Genomic DNA, 19573 nt, shown 5'->3' with positions numbered 1-19573 from the left:
AAAGGTTTTATTTTAGACCTCTAAAGTGGTTAAAACTTTTTCCAATATATAAGACCATTGGGGGTATTAGCACAGAACAAATTAAAACCTTCTGCTCTCCAAATTTAGTCCTTTTGTGGAATGTTTAAGTACTTATTTTACAATTTTTATTTATTTTATAACATAAACAGTAAGTTAGACCTTTAAACTTTATTTTCATTCATTTATACGCCCTTCGTTATTAAAAATATTAGTTACTCAATATATTAACCGTTACATGGCCAAATTCAAAACGCTAATTAAAATTTGATTATTATGGTACAACAAAATTTCGAGGGCGCTCCTATTTGAGAATTCATAGTTTGACGCCTTAATCAATATCCCCCATATTTAAAATAATCTGTAATCAAAAATTTAATGATTTAACTGCTGTTAAATATTCCACGTGATTCGAATATCTTCGCATTGTGTTATTTTAAAGAATATATTCAAAAAGGAAATAACGTAGTATTCAAATGCTAGTCTCGAAATTGGAATCAATATTTTTTCTTCGTTTAAGGGAATTAAATGGGTATTCAAAAGGACTGAATGTAAGAACGTAAGTTTTTTATACCTTTACCACGAGGACTGGAAAAGGTTTAGTCTTACTTACCTTTCAATATTCCAAAATGTATTGTATAAACATAAAGAGAAAAATGGGTCTAAAATAAATTATTACACCTTTTTTAGAACCTAAATGTTTCGAAATAAATTAAAAGTCCAATTTTAGACGTTTTATAAACCTTTATTTTTAACGGTGTACGAAAGTTGAACTTTGCATAAGAGTAAAAGAAACTATTCAACGGTTGAGCGTGAAATGTCGGCAGTGGTGAAGGCTGTGGAAACATTTCGTCCGTATCTCTTCGGTAGATACTTCATCATAATTAGCGATCACAATCCGCTTGTTTGACTACGAAACATGAAATAACCCAGAGGGAAAATCCACCGAGCGCGGGAACAGCTACATTCTAACTATCACTGACTACTTCACAAGAAGGCCGGAAGCTATTGCATGTTAAATTTCAAACTGTGCAGTAGTGGATTTTATTTTAAAACTTAGAAACAATATTATTAAATATCACAAACTTAAGTATATTTAATAAGAGCACACTGACAATTGTGAGTTCGACTCTCTCGAGAAAAGGTGGCAGCCATGAGCGCCCAAGAGAAGATACTCCATTGTCTCTGCGATGCAAAGTTTGTTGACTAAGAAAATCCCTGACTTATCCCTGACTTCTAACGGTATTATTTAAATCCCTGACCTTTTCCACCAAATTGGAAATCCCTGACTTATCCAGGTTATCCAGGTTCCGTAAGAACCCTTTTATAAAAACTTACGTATTGAATTGGTTAATGAAAGCTAACCCATTAACGGTTATTTATATTTCAAAATATTTTTTGAACCGGTGAACGGTGCACTAGCTGAAAGAACTGCACTTTGATATCCAATAGTTTCAAATAAGGAAATGAAGACCCAAATATGGTAGGTTTAAGCCTATAACGTGTTATCTCAATATGTAATTTTAAACTATCGTCATTTTTATAACATTAAACAGGAAATTATTGAATCTGTAATTTTTGGATGCTGCAGAATTTAAAAATTACTGTTGTTTTTGCCAATTTAATTAATAATTTTCCAAGTTGACATTCAATCAAAACCAATGAGCCACATGCTGAGTGTGCGCAAAGACTAACACAGATTTCAGCCAAATCAACTGAAAATGACGATAGGTGTCGCTTCAGAAACGTTAAGATTCCAAACTTATTAACTAATTAGCTAGATAAAATTGTAAAGTTATAATAAAAAGGAGCCATTTTTAATATTATCCATTTTATTATTATTAGTATCAGTCACTAGAAGGTGGTTATACAGAATTTATTCTCTTTTTCAAATTATGATAGTAGCGTAAAACGTATACATTTTAATTTTCGATTTTAATAATTCATAGCTTCTTTGAATTTTGACCTTTGAAACTGAGTGTTTTTATTAAACACGGTGATTATTATGATTGGCTTTTAATTTTTTGAAATATTTATCAGCTTATTCTGACGGATATTTTTCGTGAAATATTTTGTCCAAGATGTAGTGGTTTCGATTTTTATTATTTATGCCACCTACAATAAATAACCAAAAACAACCGTTTCACTGTTCAATCTGAGGCCTTTTTTATTTAAACTGACGCTGTATTTTTTTTATATAAAACGTTTTTTTTTAAGTTCTGGGAAGCACAAATGTTTTCATACGTAATATAGCGTCGAGATTTTTCTAAAATTTTACCACTAACAGATCCGTCCGTCCGACCATTTATATCAAAACACTACTTTTGAAACAACGCTAATTTTGGTTGGTTTTTTTTTAAAGATTTTTTTAGCTTATATATATTTCTAAAGATTATTGCAAGCTTTCAAAAATTGGTGCCATGTTTGTTTTTTAAATTTTTCTCATAGTTTTTTCATAATTTATTAATTATTATATACACAGAGTTTTTCTAATATTTTAGTAATATATGACTAATTTTTATACATATTTTCTTCGTTCACGTTGTAAAAATATACACAATTACGCCAATTTCATTGGTGAAAAACTAATTATCAACTAATCTACGGCGACTATAGGCCTATTTTTTTGCCGAAAGCGCCCCCTTTTAATGGCGGTTATATATGTAATATCGACAATGGCGGAGAGCTTCACGAGTCAAGCTACGTCCAAATTAATAACCAGATAATAATAATTATTATTGAACAGAGATTGGGCTCGTAGTGGCAAATTAAGATGTAAGGCGATCGAATTAATTTACGTATATATTTCTAAATCTTAACAATTGCGGTCTGGTCAGGCAAAGCTCTAATTCATACAATTTAACTGGATGGCTCGAATTTTAATCTAATGGAAATAATAATTAATTCGGATTTGTTTTACGAATGGGCTTATTAACGGAAATTTTCGCGATTAACCGATACACAACTATTTTTTTTAATTGGTTTAAAGATAATAGAGTGGTTAAACCAGCGCTAGAAAACGTGTGGTAATGTAAACTGTACACGACAAGGCGCTGAACGACATTACTTAAGCTGATTTTAGGCGTTTTATTTTTCAGCATGACGTTGCACCAGCACATCTGTATCGTAATGTTTAGACATACATTTAAAACAAGTTGTTTAGCTCACTCACGATAAATATACGTCAACACTCGAACACGTTAGCAAGCTTAACCTCTCGTAAACGGTGCCTATTTTCAAAGATGTCCACTAACGGTAATTCTCTATGAGTGACAGTGTACAGTGAAATTTACTAGTCGTCCTTCATACGCGTATTATGGTATGTGCTTAATCTCTATTAATGTCAATTATTTTAGTAGAACAAACAACGCTTCATTAAAAATAAACAAAACCAAAAACATAAAATTTCAAATCTTTACTCTTGAAGAAGCATCACAAGTTACAAAATATTTCTTATTAAATTAAACGTATAAAATAAGAAAAGAAATTATATATTTCCTAAATATAATTTTGATAATTTAATTTTTTGTTGCAGTAGAATAAATTAAGCTTCTGAAAGCCGATTTAAAATTTTAAGTTGTAGCGCCGCGTCGTACGAATTGCATATCGAATAACTCAATATAAAGTCGCGATAAAATTTATTGCTGTTTGCTCTCCTTCGAAATGAATGAGGCCTTAATTGCCAAATCACGCGTTATCGTAGGAAGATTAACAAGCTGGCGTATTAAGCCTGGGAGGCCCAACTAAGATTCATTTGATAATTTTGTCAAATTTGTAAACACTGACGCGATTAAAGGTTGATCTAAATAATGTTCTTTCTATAATACAAGCCTGTGGATAAAAATCCCATTTAGTAAACAATTTTCCTTTCCAAGTTGTAGACTTTGGTTCTAGACAAAATTTGGAAACCGCCTTTTTCTATCGAAACTAAAAGTTCACGATTTTGAGTGTTTCACAGGGCAAACATAGACCGGGCAACAATACAAAGGCCTTGATTGCGAAATTCAATTACCTCTGAAGTTAGAACATTTACAACTAAAATTTCCATATTTTCCCGTAAAGTATTGTAAAACATTAACACCTTACCGCGTTTTGTAGTAAGATTCTACTGCATTAATTTATTTCTCTAGACCTTTCAAATTAAAAATTATTTCTCTAGATTTGGAAATATGAAAAATAACCTAATTGGTGAACACTTAAAGGCAGAAACCACTTTTTAGCGCGAAACAAAGTCTACTGAAATTGAGATTGATTCAAACGTCTTGGTTTTAAGTCGCCTATTATCACTTGAAGGATTTCGTCCATCATTTGAATTTGAGCTAATGTACAATTGTTGCCTCAAACAAGCAAACTGCTCCTATTAATATTAAATAAATACTTCAACCGAAAAAATTAGAACGAAACAAAAAGATTTTAACCCTCTCAATATTTTTCATCTTATTATTAAATCTATAAATAAAAAAGGTTTCACTATTTAACATCACGCGCTCATCTAATATCTGTTTTGTTTTGTATTTTTAAAAAATATGATAAAGCTTTCGTATTACATTATTTCACGCGTGTAGGTGTCGCTTTAAAGTTAAGCGGGCCATTTGCGCTACTGAATCACGGGGCTTACTAAAAAATAAAAACCAACATAAACTTAAATTACGCGATTTTCACCTTAAACCAAAAATTTACAAAATTCCAAAGAAACAAAAAAATATTATAATAATAATTATTATATATATATATATATATATATAAACACATGCTTCTTAAGACAATTCGTTGATGATGGAAAAAATAATATTTTTATCATTTAAGGGTTGTTTTCTGGTCATCTTTTACAATTTATGCGCAACGATAAGTCTGACTTTCAAATATTCATAGACCAGAAAACCGTGTACAATTATAAAGAGTAGCCAACATTTTAGAGAAAAATTATTGGCCAAAACAGTTGTCAAAAACCTAGTTTATTAACAGGTTTTCAAGTTCATGAAAAGTTAAAATGAAAATTACTCGAAAAAATTAACGATGTAATTGAAACAAATTATGGTAATTGGACATAACGTTGATGATCCAAACAGTTTCTTCTAGACAGTTTATATTTAAGAAGAAACTCGGGCTACAAGTTTTGGCCAACAAAGATGTACTAACATATTGGCTTCTTTCAAATCGGTTAGGAACAAAATTTTCAATTGTTCTCTATCAAATTCAATTTGAAATCGTATTTCAAGTTATATTTAAAAGCTTGATCCGTCATCAAGTGGTCTTCCAGTCAATATGTGAAGGATATTTCTAGAAAACATAGAAGCGTTTACTATTTACATCGATTTAATTTCAAAGAATATTTTTTAAAAATCGATTATTTGTCAGATTGAAAAATCACGCCTGTATTAACCAAATTATATATTTGAATTAAAATATATCAACTGAGAGGTAAGATTTGGTATTATTAGCGTACGTAAGTGCACACAACGCGTTAGAAAAAGGTCGTCAAAAAGTAAAACTAAAACAATTTTTATATATAGCACCGAACACAAATTTCACAAAAATTGCGCTGTCATATTTCAGAAAATAAAATATATAAGGATGTGTGTCAAAGGGTATTCCGATTAAGAACTTTTCAGCGTTGGCCGAAAAAATCCTCAGAGAGACTCAATATTCAAGTTTATTTTCTTATATATTTCGGTATAAAACGATAATTTTGGCTTATTAAACGGATTCTTAGTCTCGACTGGAAAACTAAAAAGCCCCCTGCACGAGTTTGCTTCGGTACATAAAGGGTAACTCGAGTTTTTGGGCACAAATTTAGGATTACCAATATTAAGCGTATCTTTTATATGATGAATTTAAATATGTTTTAGCTTCCGATCCGTTTTCCATAACTGTCCCAACTCGAATTACATTTGCCCTAGATCCAAAACGCGCTATTCCGATATAGATTTGAGTCTCTTTACGGATTTTTTGGTTCACATTGTAACAAATTTGATTAAGTTGATGTCAAAGTTCATAGATATTGCAAAACTGAGGAACTAATTTTCTTTGCCAAACAATTTATTTAGTTATCTATGAACTTCGTATAGGTAACGTTGGTTTCTTTAAGCATCATGGATCGCGAAAACGTTTTCAATGCGGGTGAAAATGTCAGAAATCAATAACTCACGAAAATATCGGGCTTCAAATATATCTGACTAGAAGCGCTTTGATTCAAGACCCGATCAGCGTCAAATGAACGTTATCGATTTTTTGTAACGATATAGAAAATAAAACGAAGCGTAAAATTTAGATTGATATGATTGTTTATGTTGAAAATACTCGGAGGGGTATCATCATTATTTTTACGTTATATATCGTTGCGAAAATTACGAGAAAATTTGCGAAATATTGGTTTTAGGAACTTAAAAAAGTACATTTTTCCGCCGACGAAAAACGCGTGTAAACCGAATCGCCAGCGACATTGTTGATCACGAATGAACGACTTCGTCACGCCGTTGTTCTTCGTTATTCGCGTTGTCGCGTTAATAATTAACTTTTTGTTGGTCCTGAATTTGATTCGCGCGTGTTTGTTTGTTTAAGGAGGCACTTCTCGCTTGCTCCGCGAAGTGGACGACGCCGGCGAGGTGGCCGCGTGGGTGGCGTGGCTCCTCAGCCCTCTCTGCACCAACAGATTGCGCAGTTTCTGCAAGTTGTTCTGCGTGATCGGGTCTTCCGGTTTCAGACGTAAGGCCTCCAAGTACGACGCCTCCGCTTCCAGCAGTTTCCCGTTCACGTGCAGCATCGCTCCCAAATTCATGTGCGACGTCACTTCCTGCAAATTATAACGAAAAAGTTACTATCGCCCAACTGCTTACGAAGATAGAAGATTTCAAATATTAATTTTGAGGCTACATAATCAGGTGCGTAGAGTAACCCACTCGCGAAGAGTAACCCACTCGCGAAGAGTAACCCACTCGCGAAGAGTAACCCACTCGCGAAGAGTAACCCACTCGCGAAGAGTAACCCACTCGCGAAGAGTAACCCACTCGCGAAGAGTAACCCACTCGCGAAGAGTAACCCACTCGCGAAGAGTGGAAGGCATAGAGTAACCTACTCGCATAGAGTGGAAGGTATAGAGTAACCCACTCGCATAGAGTGGAAGGTATAGAGTAACCCACTCGCATAGAGTGGAAGGTATAGAGTAACCCACTTGCATAGAGTGGAAGGTATAGAGTAACCCACTCGCATAGAGTGGAAGGTATAGAGTAACCCACTCGCATAGAGTGGAAGGACCTATGGAAGCGCATGAAACATTAATCCTAACGGGCCAACTTGTTTTCCAGGCGTGAATAAATATAGTCCGAAGAGCGATGGTGTGGTTTTTACATTTGTTAGAATATAAACTTACTTTTTTATCCAGATATTGTACATGACCTTTAGGCCACCTTGTTTATTTCACGCCTCGTAAACAAAACGTTGCGTACGAAAAGTTATAACAAGTTTCGCTGATAGCCTTTCACTCTATGTTTGTTGGCTAACTGTATGATGAGTTTTTCCCCGAAAATGTGCAGCACGAACTTATATGATAATAAACTAGTACGGAATAAAACTATTAACGTTTACAATTCTATACGTTCTGCCTGCACTTGCTTAAACTCTTTAAGTGTTTACCATTTGATTATCTATCGTTTCCGTATGGCAAAACAATCCAAATTTAAGTTTTAACATTTTTCATTGCAAAATTACAAAATTTGATGTATATTTTTGCATAGAAAGGTAACACTATAGCTTCTGCATGTTCCAAATAGTAAAACATTTCAACTCAAAGATTTAATGTTCCCACTCTATGTTATCAGCTTGACTAATATTCATATCAGCATCCGACAAATACCACCTTGTTACGACTTGATGGAAGGGTGAGCACATAATATTTTAAAAATCCTTTAAAGGAGTTATAGAATATTTGTGTGAAATAATAGGATGAAAATTGGAATAAAACAAAAATAGGAATTAGAAATCCTAAATCCGCACTTTGGCGGATTTAGGATTTGGTCTAATGGGATTGTCCCATTCGACCGAAAAACCCGCACTTTGGCGGATAGGATTCGGTCTAATGGGATTGTCCCATTCGACCGAAAAACCCGCACTTTGGCGGATAGGATTCGGTCTAATGGGATTGTCCCATTCGACCGAAAAACCCGCACTTTGGCGGATAGGATTCGGTCTAATGGGATTGTCCCATTCGACCGAAAAACCTGCACTTCTCCGGGTTTAGGATTTGGTTTTATCCGTTTCAGCATCTACCAGAACAGCATGCAGAGTTACCTAACCTAACCTAACCTAACAGACTTAAAAATATACTAAAACTCTTCCATAAAAAATCAAAAGGAGTAGAAAGAAAAACTATATTTTTTTGCGGTCGCTCAATTGTGAATATTGCGTCGGTCGATTAGAAAAATACAAAACCCGCCTTTGGGCTAATTTCATCAAACACATTGGCGGAATTCGGGCTAATGGGAATTCGGTCGAATAAAATATAAACTATTTTATTCTATCAGAGTTTTGAGTTAAAATATAGGTTATCATAGGAAATTTAATCAAATTATAAGAGAAAATAGGAAATATGTGGTCACCCTGAGATTGAAACACAAGCAGATTCCATTAGAAAAATTGTTTATTGATATTTAAAAAAGTGCTTTATAAGCTTCGGTTGCCTTGTAATATATCGATTTAAATATTTAAAAGATCAACTAAGTCAGTAGCGTAGGAATATTTGAGAAATTAGAAGGAGAAAACAACTCAAACCCTTTAGTCCCCTGGTGATCAGAAGTTTTTTAAAAGGCAAATAAAAGATTTAGTATCATTTTAATTCTAAATTAAATAGATTGATCTAAGTTTATCTTTAACACAAAAATTTAAGCGATTTCAGTAAGTTTCAAGTTTATTATAATAAAAAACCAAATATCTCTATTTAACCTCTAATATTTTTGATTAGTCAATTTGTAGTTTTTACTGACAAAATGTTAAACGGGTAATTACTTTAGGTGCCCCTTAAGCAAAATATTAGGGAGGGGCATTGCCCCCTGGCCTTCCCCGGTTACTAATTAAGTTGATATATTCGCGAGTATTCGTAATAAAATATCGAAGTTCATCGTTGAATAGGCGATAGCATAAATTACAAGGTATATTGGGTAAATTATTTTTCGGGAAACATTTGAGCGCCATCAAACGGTAGAAGCCTTTCAAAATTGTCACGTGCAGTTAAAAGTTTGCTTTCAAGTTCAACGTTAACAGCGATTTCCAGTTTTATTAAATAAATCTTTAAACGTTTAACTTTTAAAGTCATACTTAAAATTTTGTGGTAAGTTATGCTTTTTAATAAAAAAAAATAATTTGTGAAACTTAATTTAACGAAGACTCGGACATTAGTATTATCAGGAAACTATATAGGTATGTTTGGACCACGGCCAACCGCGATAGCGGAAGCGCGTTATAAAAGTTGGCAGTGCTATGACGAATTTCCGGGACCATTTTAACAAGTTAGCTACGAACCAAAATAATTTATTAAAAATGTTCTTAAAAGCAAAACTTAGTTAATTTAGCTTTCAGGCACTAGTGTGAAATATGACACTTACATTGGGTCGCAGTTTGACGGCCATGAAGTAATACTTCTCGGCGTCGGCGTTCTTCCCCGCTTGCCGCAAAGTGTTGGCCGTGTTGAAGACGATTTCGTACTCTTCGGGGGCCAGATCGGCGGCGTGGACGTACACTTCGGCCGCTTCCGAGTGGCGACTCGATTCGGACAAGAACTGACCTGCTCAATACAAGAAAAAACTCATTGATTTAAATCCACTATTACGCTAAAAAAAGTAGGCTCAATGTCAATTCTCAATTAAATTTAGTTTCTACAGGGTTGCCACACAAGTTTTAGATTCCAATTCCCTGTTTTCCCTGACCACTTTAAGAGATTTTCCCTGACTTTATAAGGCAACATTTTTTTATATTTCATTTTTTTATCAGCCGTTAATGGACTTATATTTCAGTAAAACGTTATCGCAATGATGAAAAAATTAGCCAAACTTTCAAAGTAATAAATAAAAATCAGAGAATTTGTTATAGATCTAGAGTAAAATTACCTTCAAAAAGTGTACAGAGGAAATTGAATTCCCTGACTTCACCAATTCTTAAAATTCCCTGACCTTTCCCTGAATTTTTACAAATCCTGCCTTTTCCCTGAATTTTTACATATTCCCTGACTTTTTAGGTCCATTAATAAATTCCCTGACATTTCCCCGAATTCCCTGATGTGTGGCAACCCTCTTTTAATTAATATTTCAATTAATTAAATAATTTAACTAATTAATTAAATTTTGAAGAAAAAGGGGCATAATACGTAAATTTGTTGTTAAAAAAATCCACAACCCACTGACGTCCACTTAAAAAGAAATTATCAGGCGACATTGATACGAGATCTTATTGTGACCACGAGGAAAGGAAAATGGATAATCATTTCTGGTGATGTTGCCGAGATATGTAAACACTGCTCTGATATTTCCCGCCTTTTTAAAAACAATTCCCTAATATTTGACACTGTTATGTTAAACAATTCCCTAATATTTGCTTCTGTTTGGTAATAAAACTCCCAACTATTTCCTCTTTTATTTGACACTGTTATGTTAAACAATTCCCTAATATTTGCTTCTGTTTGGTAATAAAACTCCCAACTATTTCCTCTTTTTTTGGTAAATAATTCCCTGATATATCCCCCCCCCCCTTTATAGTAAACAATTCACTGATATGTATCCCTTTTTTGGTAAACAATTCCCGAATATTTCCCATTTTTTGTTAAATAATTTCATGATATTTCTCCTATTTGGTAAACAATTCCTTGTTATTTCCATTTTAAGCTAGGAACTTCCCTGATATTTCTCTATATTTTGGTAAACAATTGACAGATATTAAGAGATTTTCCAGGTGGATGGTGTAAGTTGTAAAACCTCTTCGATTCTTTGATTGCTTACCGTAGTGTTGGTAGATGCTGGAGTCATTGGGGGCGATTGCCTTCGCTTTCAAGAACCACTGCTCGGCCTCCGTCGGACGATTCTGAAAATTATATCAAGGATTATAGTGTGCTCAATCAAAGAAAAATTTTAGTGCGCTCAATCAAAGAAGAATTTTAGTGCGCTCAATCAAAGAAGAATTTTAGTGTGCTCAATCAAAGAAGAATTTTAGTGTGCTCAATCAAAGAAGAATTCTAGTGCGCTCAATCAAAGAAGAATTTTAGTGTGCTCAATCAAAGAAGAATTTTAGTGCGCTCAATCAAAGAAGAATTTTAGTGCGCTCAATCAAAGAAGAATTTTAGTGCGCTCAATCAAAGAAGAATTTTAGTGTGCTCAATCAAAGAAGAATTTTAGTGTGCTCAATCAAAGAAGAATTTTGGTGTGCTCAATCAAAGAAGAATTTTAGTGTGCTCAATCAAAGAAGTATTTGAGTGATCTCAATCATAGAAATATTTTAATAGGCTAAATCTTGGACGAAACTAGTTAGTAGTGTAAGTTGAGAAATACGCACCCATTTGGAAAGGAGTTTGGCGTAGGTGAGATGGGCCGGAATGTGGTCGGGTTTCACCCGCAACGCTTCCTTGTACCAGTGTTCCGCATCCAGAAACTGGCCCAGTTTGAAATAGGCTTCACCTATCAATGGAAATTCAATTGCTTAATAACAACTAACTTTAAATAATTATTAATAGATTTGAAAAGAGGTCAAGATCACAAATCCCCATCAGAAGTGAAGTTTCCAATAAGGAATAAAAATAGTATCTTACCCATCATGTTGAAGAGTGACTGCGGTTGATAGTGGTCTGGCATTTTGCGCACTGCTTCCCTGTACACTTCGATGGCCTCCTGCAAAATCATTCATGTTCAATTTAAAGTTTCAAGTTCAATTTAAAGTTTCAAGTTCAATTTAAAGTTTCAAGTTCAATTTAAAGTTTCAAGTTCAATTTAAAGTTTCAAGTTCAATTTAAAGTTTCAAGTTCAATTTAAAGTTTCAAGTTCAATTTAAAGTTTCAAGTTCAATTTAAAGTTTTAGGTTGAAGTTTTAACTTTAGATATGACCTTAAATATTATCGTAACTTATAGGAAGCATAATTTTTTTAAATTGGGGATTTAATAACAGCGGGCTCTATATAAACATTTCACCCCTAAAAGTCAACAATCAAATGTTCAACTTCATACTCCCTTTAAGAAAATGAAGAATACTTGGAGGTTTGACAATTACGTACCGTGTGTTTTCCATCGTCGGCGTAGAGACGTCCCAGGTTGAAGAGCGCTGATATTTTGGTACTTTCGTGCATTTTGGGGTCTTTGAGGCCAGCACTGTCCAGCATTGAACAATGACGATACACCTAAAACCAAATCAGATAAAAACACATTTAAAAAGATCGCTTACATACGTAATTTATTTCGGTATAATTTCGTCTATGTCGGATTTTTAAAGTTCAGTTGAAAAGGCGAAACATTTGAGCGCCATCAAACGGTAGAACCCTTTAAAAATAGTCACGTGGTCATAAAATTTGTCTTAAGTTTACCATTGAACAGGGAATTCTAACTTCATGAAATATATCTTTAAAAGTTTAACTTATAAAGTAATACTTGAAATTTGTTGGTAATTTATGTTTTTAAATATTTATACTTTTTTTAAAAGATCAAGATTAATTTGTTAAACTTAATTTAATGATGATAATAACGTTAGAATTATTTTTGTGATAGTGATGTTAAGTCTTTGACTAGAAAATTGTAAAGAAATGAAAGTCTTTGACTAGAAAATTGTAAAGAAATGAAAGTCTTTGACTAGAACATTTTAAAGAAATGAAAGTCTTTGACTAGAGCATTTTAAAGAAATGAAAGTCTTTGACTAGAACATTTTAAAGAAATGAAAGTCTTTGACTAGAACATTTTAAAGAAATGAAAGTCTTTGACTAGAAAATTGTAAAGAAATGAAAGTCTTTGACTAGAAAATTGTAAAGAAATGAAGGTCTTTGACTAGAAAATTGTAAAGAAATGAAAGTCTTTGACTAGAGCATTTTAAAGAAATGAAAGTCTTTGACTAGAACATTTTAAAGAAATGAAAGTCTTTGACTAGAACATTTTAAAGAAATGAAAGTCTTTGACTAGAAAATTGTAAAGAAATGAAAGTCTTTGACTAGAAAATTGTAAAGAAATGAAAGTCTTTGACTAGAAAATTGTAAAGAAATGAAAGTCTTTGACTAGAAAATTGTAAAGAAATGAAAGTCTTTGACTAGAAAATTGTAAAGAAATGAAAGTCTTTGACTAGAAAATTGTAAAGAAATGAAAGTCTTTGACTAGAAAATTGTAAAGAAATGAAAGTCTTTGACTAGAAAATTGTAAAGAAATGAAAGTCTTTGACTAGAAAATTGTAAAGAAATGAAAGTCTTTGACTAGAAAATTGTAAAGAAATGAAAGTCTTTGACTAGAACATTTTAAAGAAATGAAAGTCTTTGACTATAATACGTTGTTAACCTAGGTTTAGCGAACCAGCCCCTATATTTTGACCACAGTGAACTACTTTTTTATCCTTTTTGCAGACCATAGGTGGTTCCTCTTAAATTAACTTAGCTACGACTAAAATAATTTATGTAAAATTGATCTCTAGTTCTATTACTAGTTTTCTGCTTAAAAATTAAAACAAAATATCCCATGCCTCCCAACGAATAGTAAGCTCCAATTTAAATATTCCATATCATCATTTATCTCAGGGTTCAAATATCCTCAAGTTTCGATAAATTTCGATCGGAGATATTTTCCTGGAACCTCTTATATTGACAACGAAATAAATGTATCTAAAAGAAAAACAAAGTGAGGAAATAACGATGATGGCCTCTAGATGACCACCACGTAATACGGACATCAATTCTACGGCGTAATAAAACCCGCGAGCATAATTCACTTTACGGCGGGGACTTATCGAGGAGCTTAGTTTACATTAATTCTTCGCTGACGAATACATCACCCGGAAGATGGCGCTGCGCGACGTCACCGAGTACTACAAAAAGGGGGCACCAAATTCGGAATTATACAGCCGTCAGAAACATTTCTTTTGCCGAGTTCCATCGCGATAGTCTGCGGCATAAAAATCTAATTTATCCGCGTGCCCAGTCCACCTTTATCTGCCGCGGATGGAGAAATATACTGTGGGAGGCATTTTCACGAAATTCAAGCTCACCTCCTTTTAAGAGATATCTCACGCTCTTCAAAAATAAGCTGTTGAGATCTTTCGCGTAAACTTTTGGCTACACCCCGAAAGCGAAGATTTCAAGAGCAGTACAAATAAATAAAGCGAATCGTAATTTTTTCCAAGTTTCAGTGTAATTATATCTAAAGCTTAATTTTTATTTTAGTTTAATTTTTGTTAGAAAAACCGTAAATAAAGAAAATTCGTTTTAAACTAAATAAAATACTTCCTTTAGGATTTATAGTTATTTAACAGTCAAAATTACAATTTTAAAACGTTAAAAATGCCAAACATTGTTTGACGTTATGTTGAAAGCAGTTAGATTAGAGCTGAGTGACCTATAGCCCAAAAGGCGTAGTACTACTGTTAAACTTTACAAAAATAATAGTTTAAATATTTTTCCGTATAATAAAATGAATATAATTAACATAACAATTCCTTTTAATACAATATTTCGGCAAAGTCTTATTTTTACGTTTATAGGTTGCTAAATAAGTATATTTGTTTCATACCGTACGGTAAATTTTTTCAATTTCTTAACGGCCAGTGGCGTTAGATGGTTCTAGGTGCTACATGATTAACAATCATTTTATCAATAACATTAACCTATGCAGGGTTTAAGAGTATTTTCAGTTCAAGTGTCAATTAAATTAACTGACTTTTTCTGTCAATTTAGGTCTATTTTAAAATTCCCTCACTTATCTCTCGCGTTTAATGCCAATTTTCCAAATATTTGATTTATCTCATGCGTTAAAGGTCATTTTTAAAATTCCTTGACTGCTTTTTAATTCTATCTAAAAATTATTTGACTTTTATTTGGCATTTTCGGCCTATTTTCAAATCATTTAATTATTCTCTAAGGTTTCAGGCATATATTATAATTTATCTAGTTCCCCTGAAGTTTAGTAACCCTGCTATGGACATAAAGATTTTATGAATTATAATTTTGAATGGTAAGAGTCGTGATAACTTATACACTCAGCTCGACTCACTGAGCATATACAGCTCATCCCAACTCAAAATCACTCAGAAACGAGCTAAGTGTGCCCATTGCGGAAAAAATGAAGAAGGCAGATAAATAGAAAAGGAATGGCGCATAGACTGGCTTGCCGAAAAAGCGTCCTACAGGCGCATAAATTTAATATCATCTAAAGCGACGCCGTAACTTATAGACATAAAAAAGGGGAAGCCTTCTTAAAATACGACATAAATTCGAATTTTATTAAATAGAGAATTTTTTTCTTCGCCGGCCCGGAATATACAATTTGCGGAAAGGGGGAACGCAAAAGGCAAAACTCTCGTGAAAACCTTAAACTGAGCGTAAATTCGATTTTTATTACGTTTTTTTTCCTTCTTTTAGGACCAAAATTCGACTACACTCGAGCAACGTGGCCAAAGTCCTATTGCAAAACCACGTAAACGCCATTTTCGACATTTTTACTTTAGAAGTTAAATTAAGTTAGGTTTAGTACTAATTACATTTATTTACTGTAAAAATGTAAAGCCTAAAATAAACTGAATTAGTTTTTAAGTATACGCGAAATGTATAATGAATATCTTAGTATCTATCCATCCAGCGATAAAAATGATTTTCTCGTCACTAATTTACGCAAATTTTTACTAATAAGATAAACCACTTTAAAATCCAAAAGGTGCAAAATATTGGTTTTTATTTAAAAAATCCAATGTAATTCCTAGTTCATGGACTGCAGAGTGAAAACAAAGCTGTGATTCCCAATTACTGGTTTGTTCGTTTAAAACAAACCTGTAATTCCCAATTAATGGTTTGTTCGTTTAAAACAAACCTGTAATACCAATTAATTTAAATATTATAAAATTTCTAATTTATGGAAAAATTCTGTAATTCCTAATTTATAGAAAAACTCTGTAATTCCTAATTTATGGAAAAACTGTAATTCCTAATTTATGAAAAATTATGTAATTCCTAATTTATGGTGAATATCTGTAATTCCTAATTTATGAAAAAATTCTGTAATTCCTAATTTATGGTGAATATATGTTATTCCTAATTTATGGGAAAATTCTGTAATTCCTAATTTATGGAAAAATTATGTAATTCCTAATTTATGGTGAATATCTGTAATACCTAATTTATGGAAAAATTATGTATTTCCCAATTTATGGTGAATAAATGTAGGCCTAATTCCTAATTTATGGTGAATATATGTAATTATTAATTTATGGAAAAATTCTGTAATTCCTAATTTATGGAAAAATTCTGTCATTCCTAATTTATGGAAAAATTCTGTCATTCCTAAATTATGGTGAATATATGTAATTATTAATTTATGGAAAATTCTGTAATTCCTAATTTATGGAAAAATTCTGTCATTCCTAAATTATGGTGAATATATGTAATTATTAATTTATGGAAAATTCTGTAATTCCTAATTTATGGAAAAATTCTGTCATTCCTAAATTATGGTGAATATATGTAATTATTAATTTATGGAAAATTCTGTAATTCCTAATTTATGGAAAAATTCTGTCATTCCTAAATTATGGTGAATATATGTAATTATTAATTTATGGAAAATTCTGTAATTCCTAATTTATGGAAAAATTCTGTCATTCCTAAATTATGGTGAATATATGTAATTATTAATTTATGGAAAATTCTGTAATTCCTAATTTATGGAAAAATTCTGTCATTCCTAAATTATGGTGAATATATGTAATTATTAATTTATGGAAAATTCTGTAATTCCTAATTTATGGAAAAATTCTGTCATTCCTAAATTATGGTGAATATATGTAATTATTAATTTATGGAAAATTCTGTAATTCCTAATTTATGGAAAAATTCTGTCAATCCTGATTTATGGAGAATATATGTAATTTCTTATTTATGGAGAATATATGTAATTCCTAATTTATGCAAAAATTCTGTAATTCCTAATTTAAGGAAAAATTCGGTAATTCCCCATTTATGGAAAAATTCGGTAATTCCCCATTTATGGAAAAATTCGGTAATTCCTCATTTATGGAAAAATTCGGTAATTCCCCATTTATGGAAAAATTCGGTAATTCCCCATTTATGGAAAAATTCGGTAATTCCTCATTTATGGAAAAATTCGGTAATTCCCCATTTATGGTTTCCAAAGTGAAACCAGCCTGTAGTTCCTAGTTCATGGTTTTCAGAATGAATACTAATCTGAAATTTCTATTTAATGGTTTTCATAAAAATAATTTAAGTTTTTCACATTGAAAACATTTTTTCTTATATTGCTAATTGGTACACATAGTAGGGTTTACCCTATAAAATATATATTTTTAATTCCGAGAGCCTTGAAGTTAAAGAAAATATATTAATATTGCTCAGAAAAGAATTTCCAAGTATACTATGACTAACAATTGTAAGAAAAATCCCAATATCTCAAATTTCCATTTTGGCGTTTATCAGGTTTTGGCACGTTGGCGGCCGACTGTTCTTTCGAGTTTTAGCCGGGAAAAAATGAAGGTAAAAAAAATGCAATTTAATAAAAATATACAGTTTTCGAAAGAGAGGAAATATTTCTACTTTCTGATAGCTGGAATACAGCGTGAAATATTCTTTTGGGCAAAAGAGGCAACACTCGAGTACAGTAGTTTATAATCAGAGGGCCCCCCACACACCGACACGTAAAATACCGGGCCCCAAAAAATGCCATTTTTCTAGGGATCGCGGAGGGGAAAACCTAATCTAGCGTATCTAGTCTATGGGAGGAGATTCGGGGCTCGGTGCAACCCTTCATTGCGGCACAAAATAGTTTGGTCGTTTATAAAGAAGAAACTAACTGGAAATTAGGACTAGGCGCTGCTAAACTAAAAGAGGATATATTTCCATCATTTTGCGTTTATAGAATTGGGAAATTGAGATGTTGGCAGAACAGGGGAAGGAACCACGAGTATATCAGTTTATTCAGCTCGTCATTTTCAGATAGCTTATATATTCCCTTCTGATAAATTATCTCAAGAAGTCAATCTGATCTGAACCACTATAATTGAAATGAGCAGATTAAGTTAGCCGAAACGTTATCTGATAATCGACTAGCCAGATTAGGATAGTGTTTTATATTCCGCTCATCCAGAAATTTGATTTCAAATATTATCTGATTCATTATAACAAGTAGTCGATCTGATCTGAACAACTATATTTGATATGACCAAATGAAGTTAGCCGAAAAGTTATCTGATAATCGACTAGCCAGATTAGGATAGTGTTTTATATTCCGCTCATCCAGAAATTTGATTTCAAATATTATCTGATTCATTATAACAAGTAGTCGATCTGATCTGAACAACTATAATTGATATGACCAAATGAAGTTAGCCGAAAAGTTATCTGATAATCGACTAGCCAGATTAGGATAGTGTTTTATATTCCGCTCATCCAGAAATTTGATTTCAAATATTATCTGATTCATTATAACAAGTAGTCGATCTGATCTGAACAACTATAATTGATATGACCAAATGAAGTTAGCCGAAAAGTTATCTGATAATCGACTAGCCAGATTAGGATAGTGTTTTATATTCCGCTCATCCAGAAATTTGATTTCAAATATTATCTGATTCATTATCCCAGTAGTCGATCTGATATGAACCACTATAATTGATATGAGCAGATTAAGTTAGCCGAAACGTTATCTGATAATCGACTAGTCAGATTAGGATCGTGTTTTATACTCCGCTCATCCAGATTTTTGATTTTAAATATTATCCGATTCATTATAACAAGTAGTCGATCTGATCTGAACAACTATAATTGATATGACCAAATGAATTTACCCGAAAAGTTATCTGATAATCGACTAGTCAGATTAGGATCGTGTTTTATACTCCGCTCATCCAAAAATTTCATCTTAAATTTAATCTGATTTATTCTACCAGACATATTACGATTTAGGACTAATAAAAAAAGTACATGCAAAATTGTGGCTAACGTTTCTGAAATATAAACAGAATGATCCTAATGGAAGTTTGGGTTGATTGCCACAAATGTGGATACATACGGATGCTGCCTAGTAACAACAAGTAAAAAGGGTCCCAATTTATATCTAACCATGAACAAGTTGGAAAAGACCAACAAAAAGAGCCAACGCCGCGCCGTTTAAACTCTTTATTTTGACCTCACTAATCATTGTAACAATTATTTCAACTTACAGTCGTAAATATTGTGTTTTTTTTAATTTCTAATAGTATGATTAGTTTTCTAATTAGACCCGGAGGGCACAAAATGGGGTCCATAAAAATCAGGGGGGGGGGGCTTCAAATGGGCCCGTAGTTAGCCCTCGTTAAGATATTTTTATCCTTGGAGTTATTCGTGAACAGCCCGTTA

At 32.6% G+C, this 19573-nt stretch overlaps 1 protein-coding gene across 1 annotated transcript; it reads right to left on the bottom strand.

Moving 5' to 3' along the window:
- Positions 1–3242: 3242 nt before the first annotated feature.
- Positions 3243–12384, bottom strand: LOC149926189 (uncharacterized). Its single transcript, XM_090161041.1, has 6 exons — positions 12263–12384; positions 11804–11882; positions 11551–11672; positions 11001–11082; positions 9615–9793; positions 3243–6811 (listed from the first exon to the last, which is right to left on the bottom strand). The coding sequence occupies exons 1-6, from the start codon at positions 12365–12367 to the stop codon at positions 6575–6577; spliced, it is 804 nt and encodes a 267-aa protein (XP_090017167.1). The 5' UTR covers positions 12368–12384; the 3' UTR covers positions 3243–6574.
- Between the last annotated feature and the right edge of the window lie 7189 nt (positions 12385–19573).

Source organism: Leiobunum rupestre, chromosome 10, assembly GCF_980474605.1.
Source record: "Leiobunum rupestre chromosome 10, qqLeiRupe1.1.hap1, whole genome shotgun sequence".
NCBI lineage: Eukaryota > Metazoa > Arthropoda > Arachnida > Opiliones > Sclerosomatidae > Leiobunum > Leiobunum rupestre.
This window is presented reverse-complemented; position numbering and strand designations above follow the sequence as displayed.

What these genes read in the sequence shown, in the direction of transcription:
- LOC149926189 (XM_090161041.1), bottom strand. Translation starts at nt 12,367, where the DNA reads ATGCTGGACAGTGCTGGCCTCAAAGACCCCAAAATGCACGAAAGTACC. An exon ending in CCAAACTCCTTTCCAAATGG is followed by an intron (nt 11,083 to 11,550) that starts GTGCGTATTTCT and finishes TATAATTTTCAG; the next exon opens with AATCGTCCGACGGAGGCCGA. An exon ending in CAGCATCTACCAACACTACG is followed by an intron (nt 9,794 to 11,000) that starts GTAAGCAATCAA and finishes TGTATTGAGCAG; the next exon opens with GTCAGTTCTTGTCCGAATCG.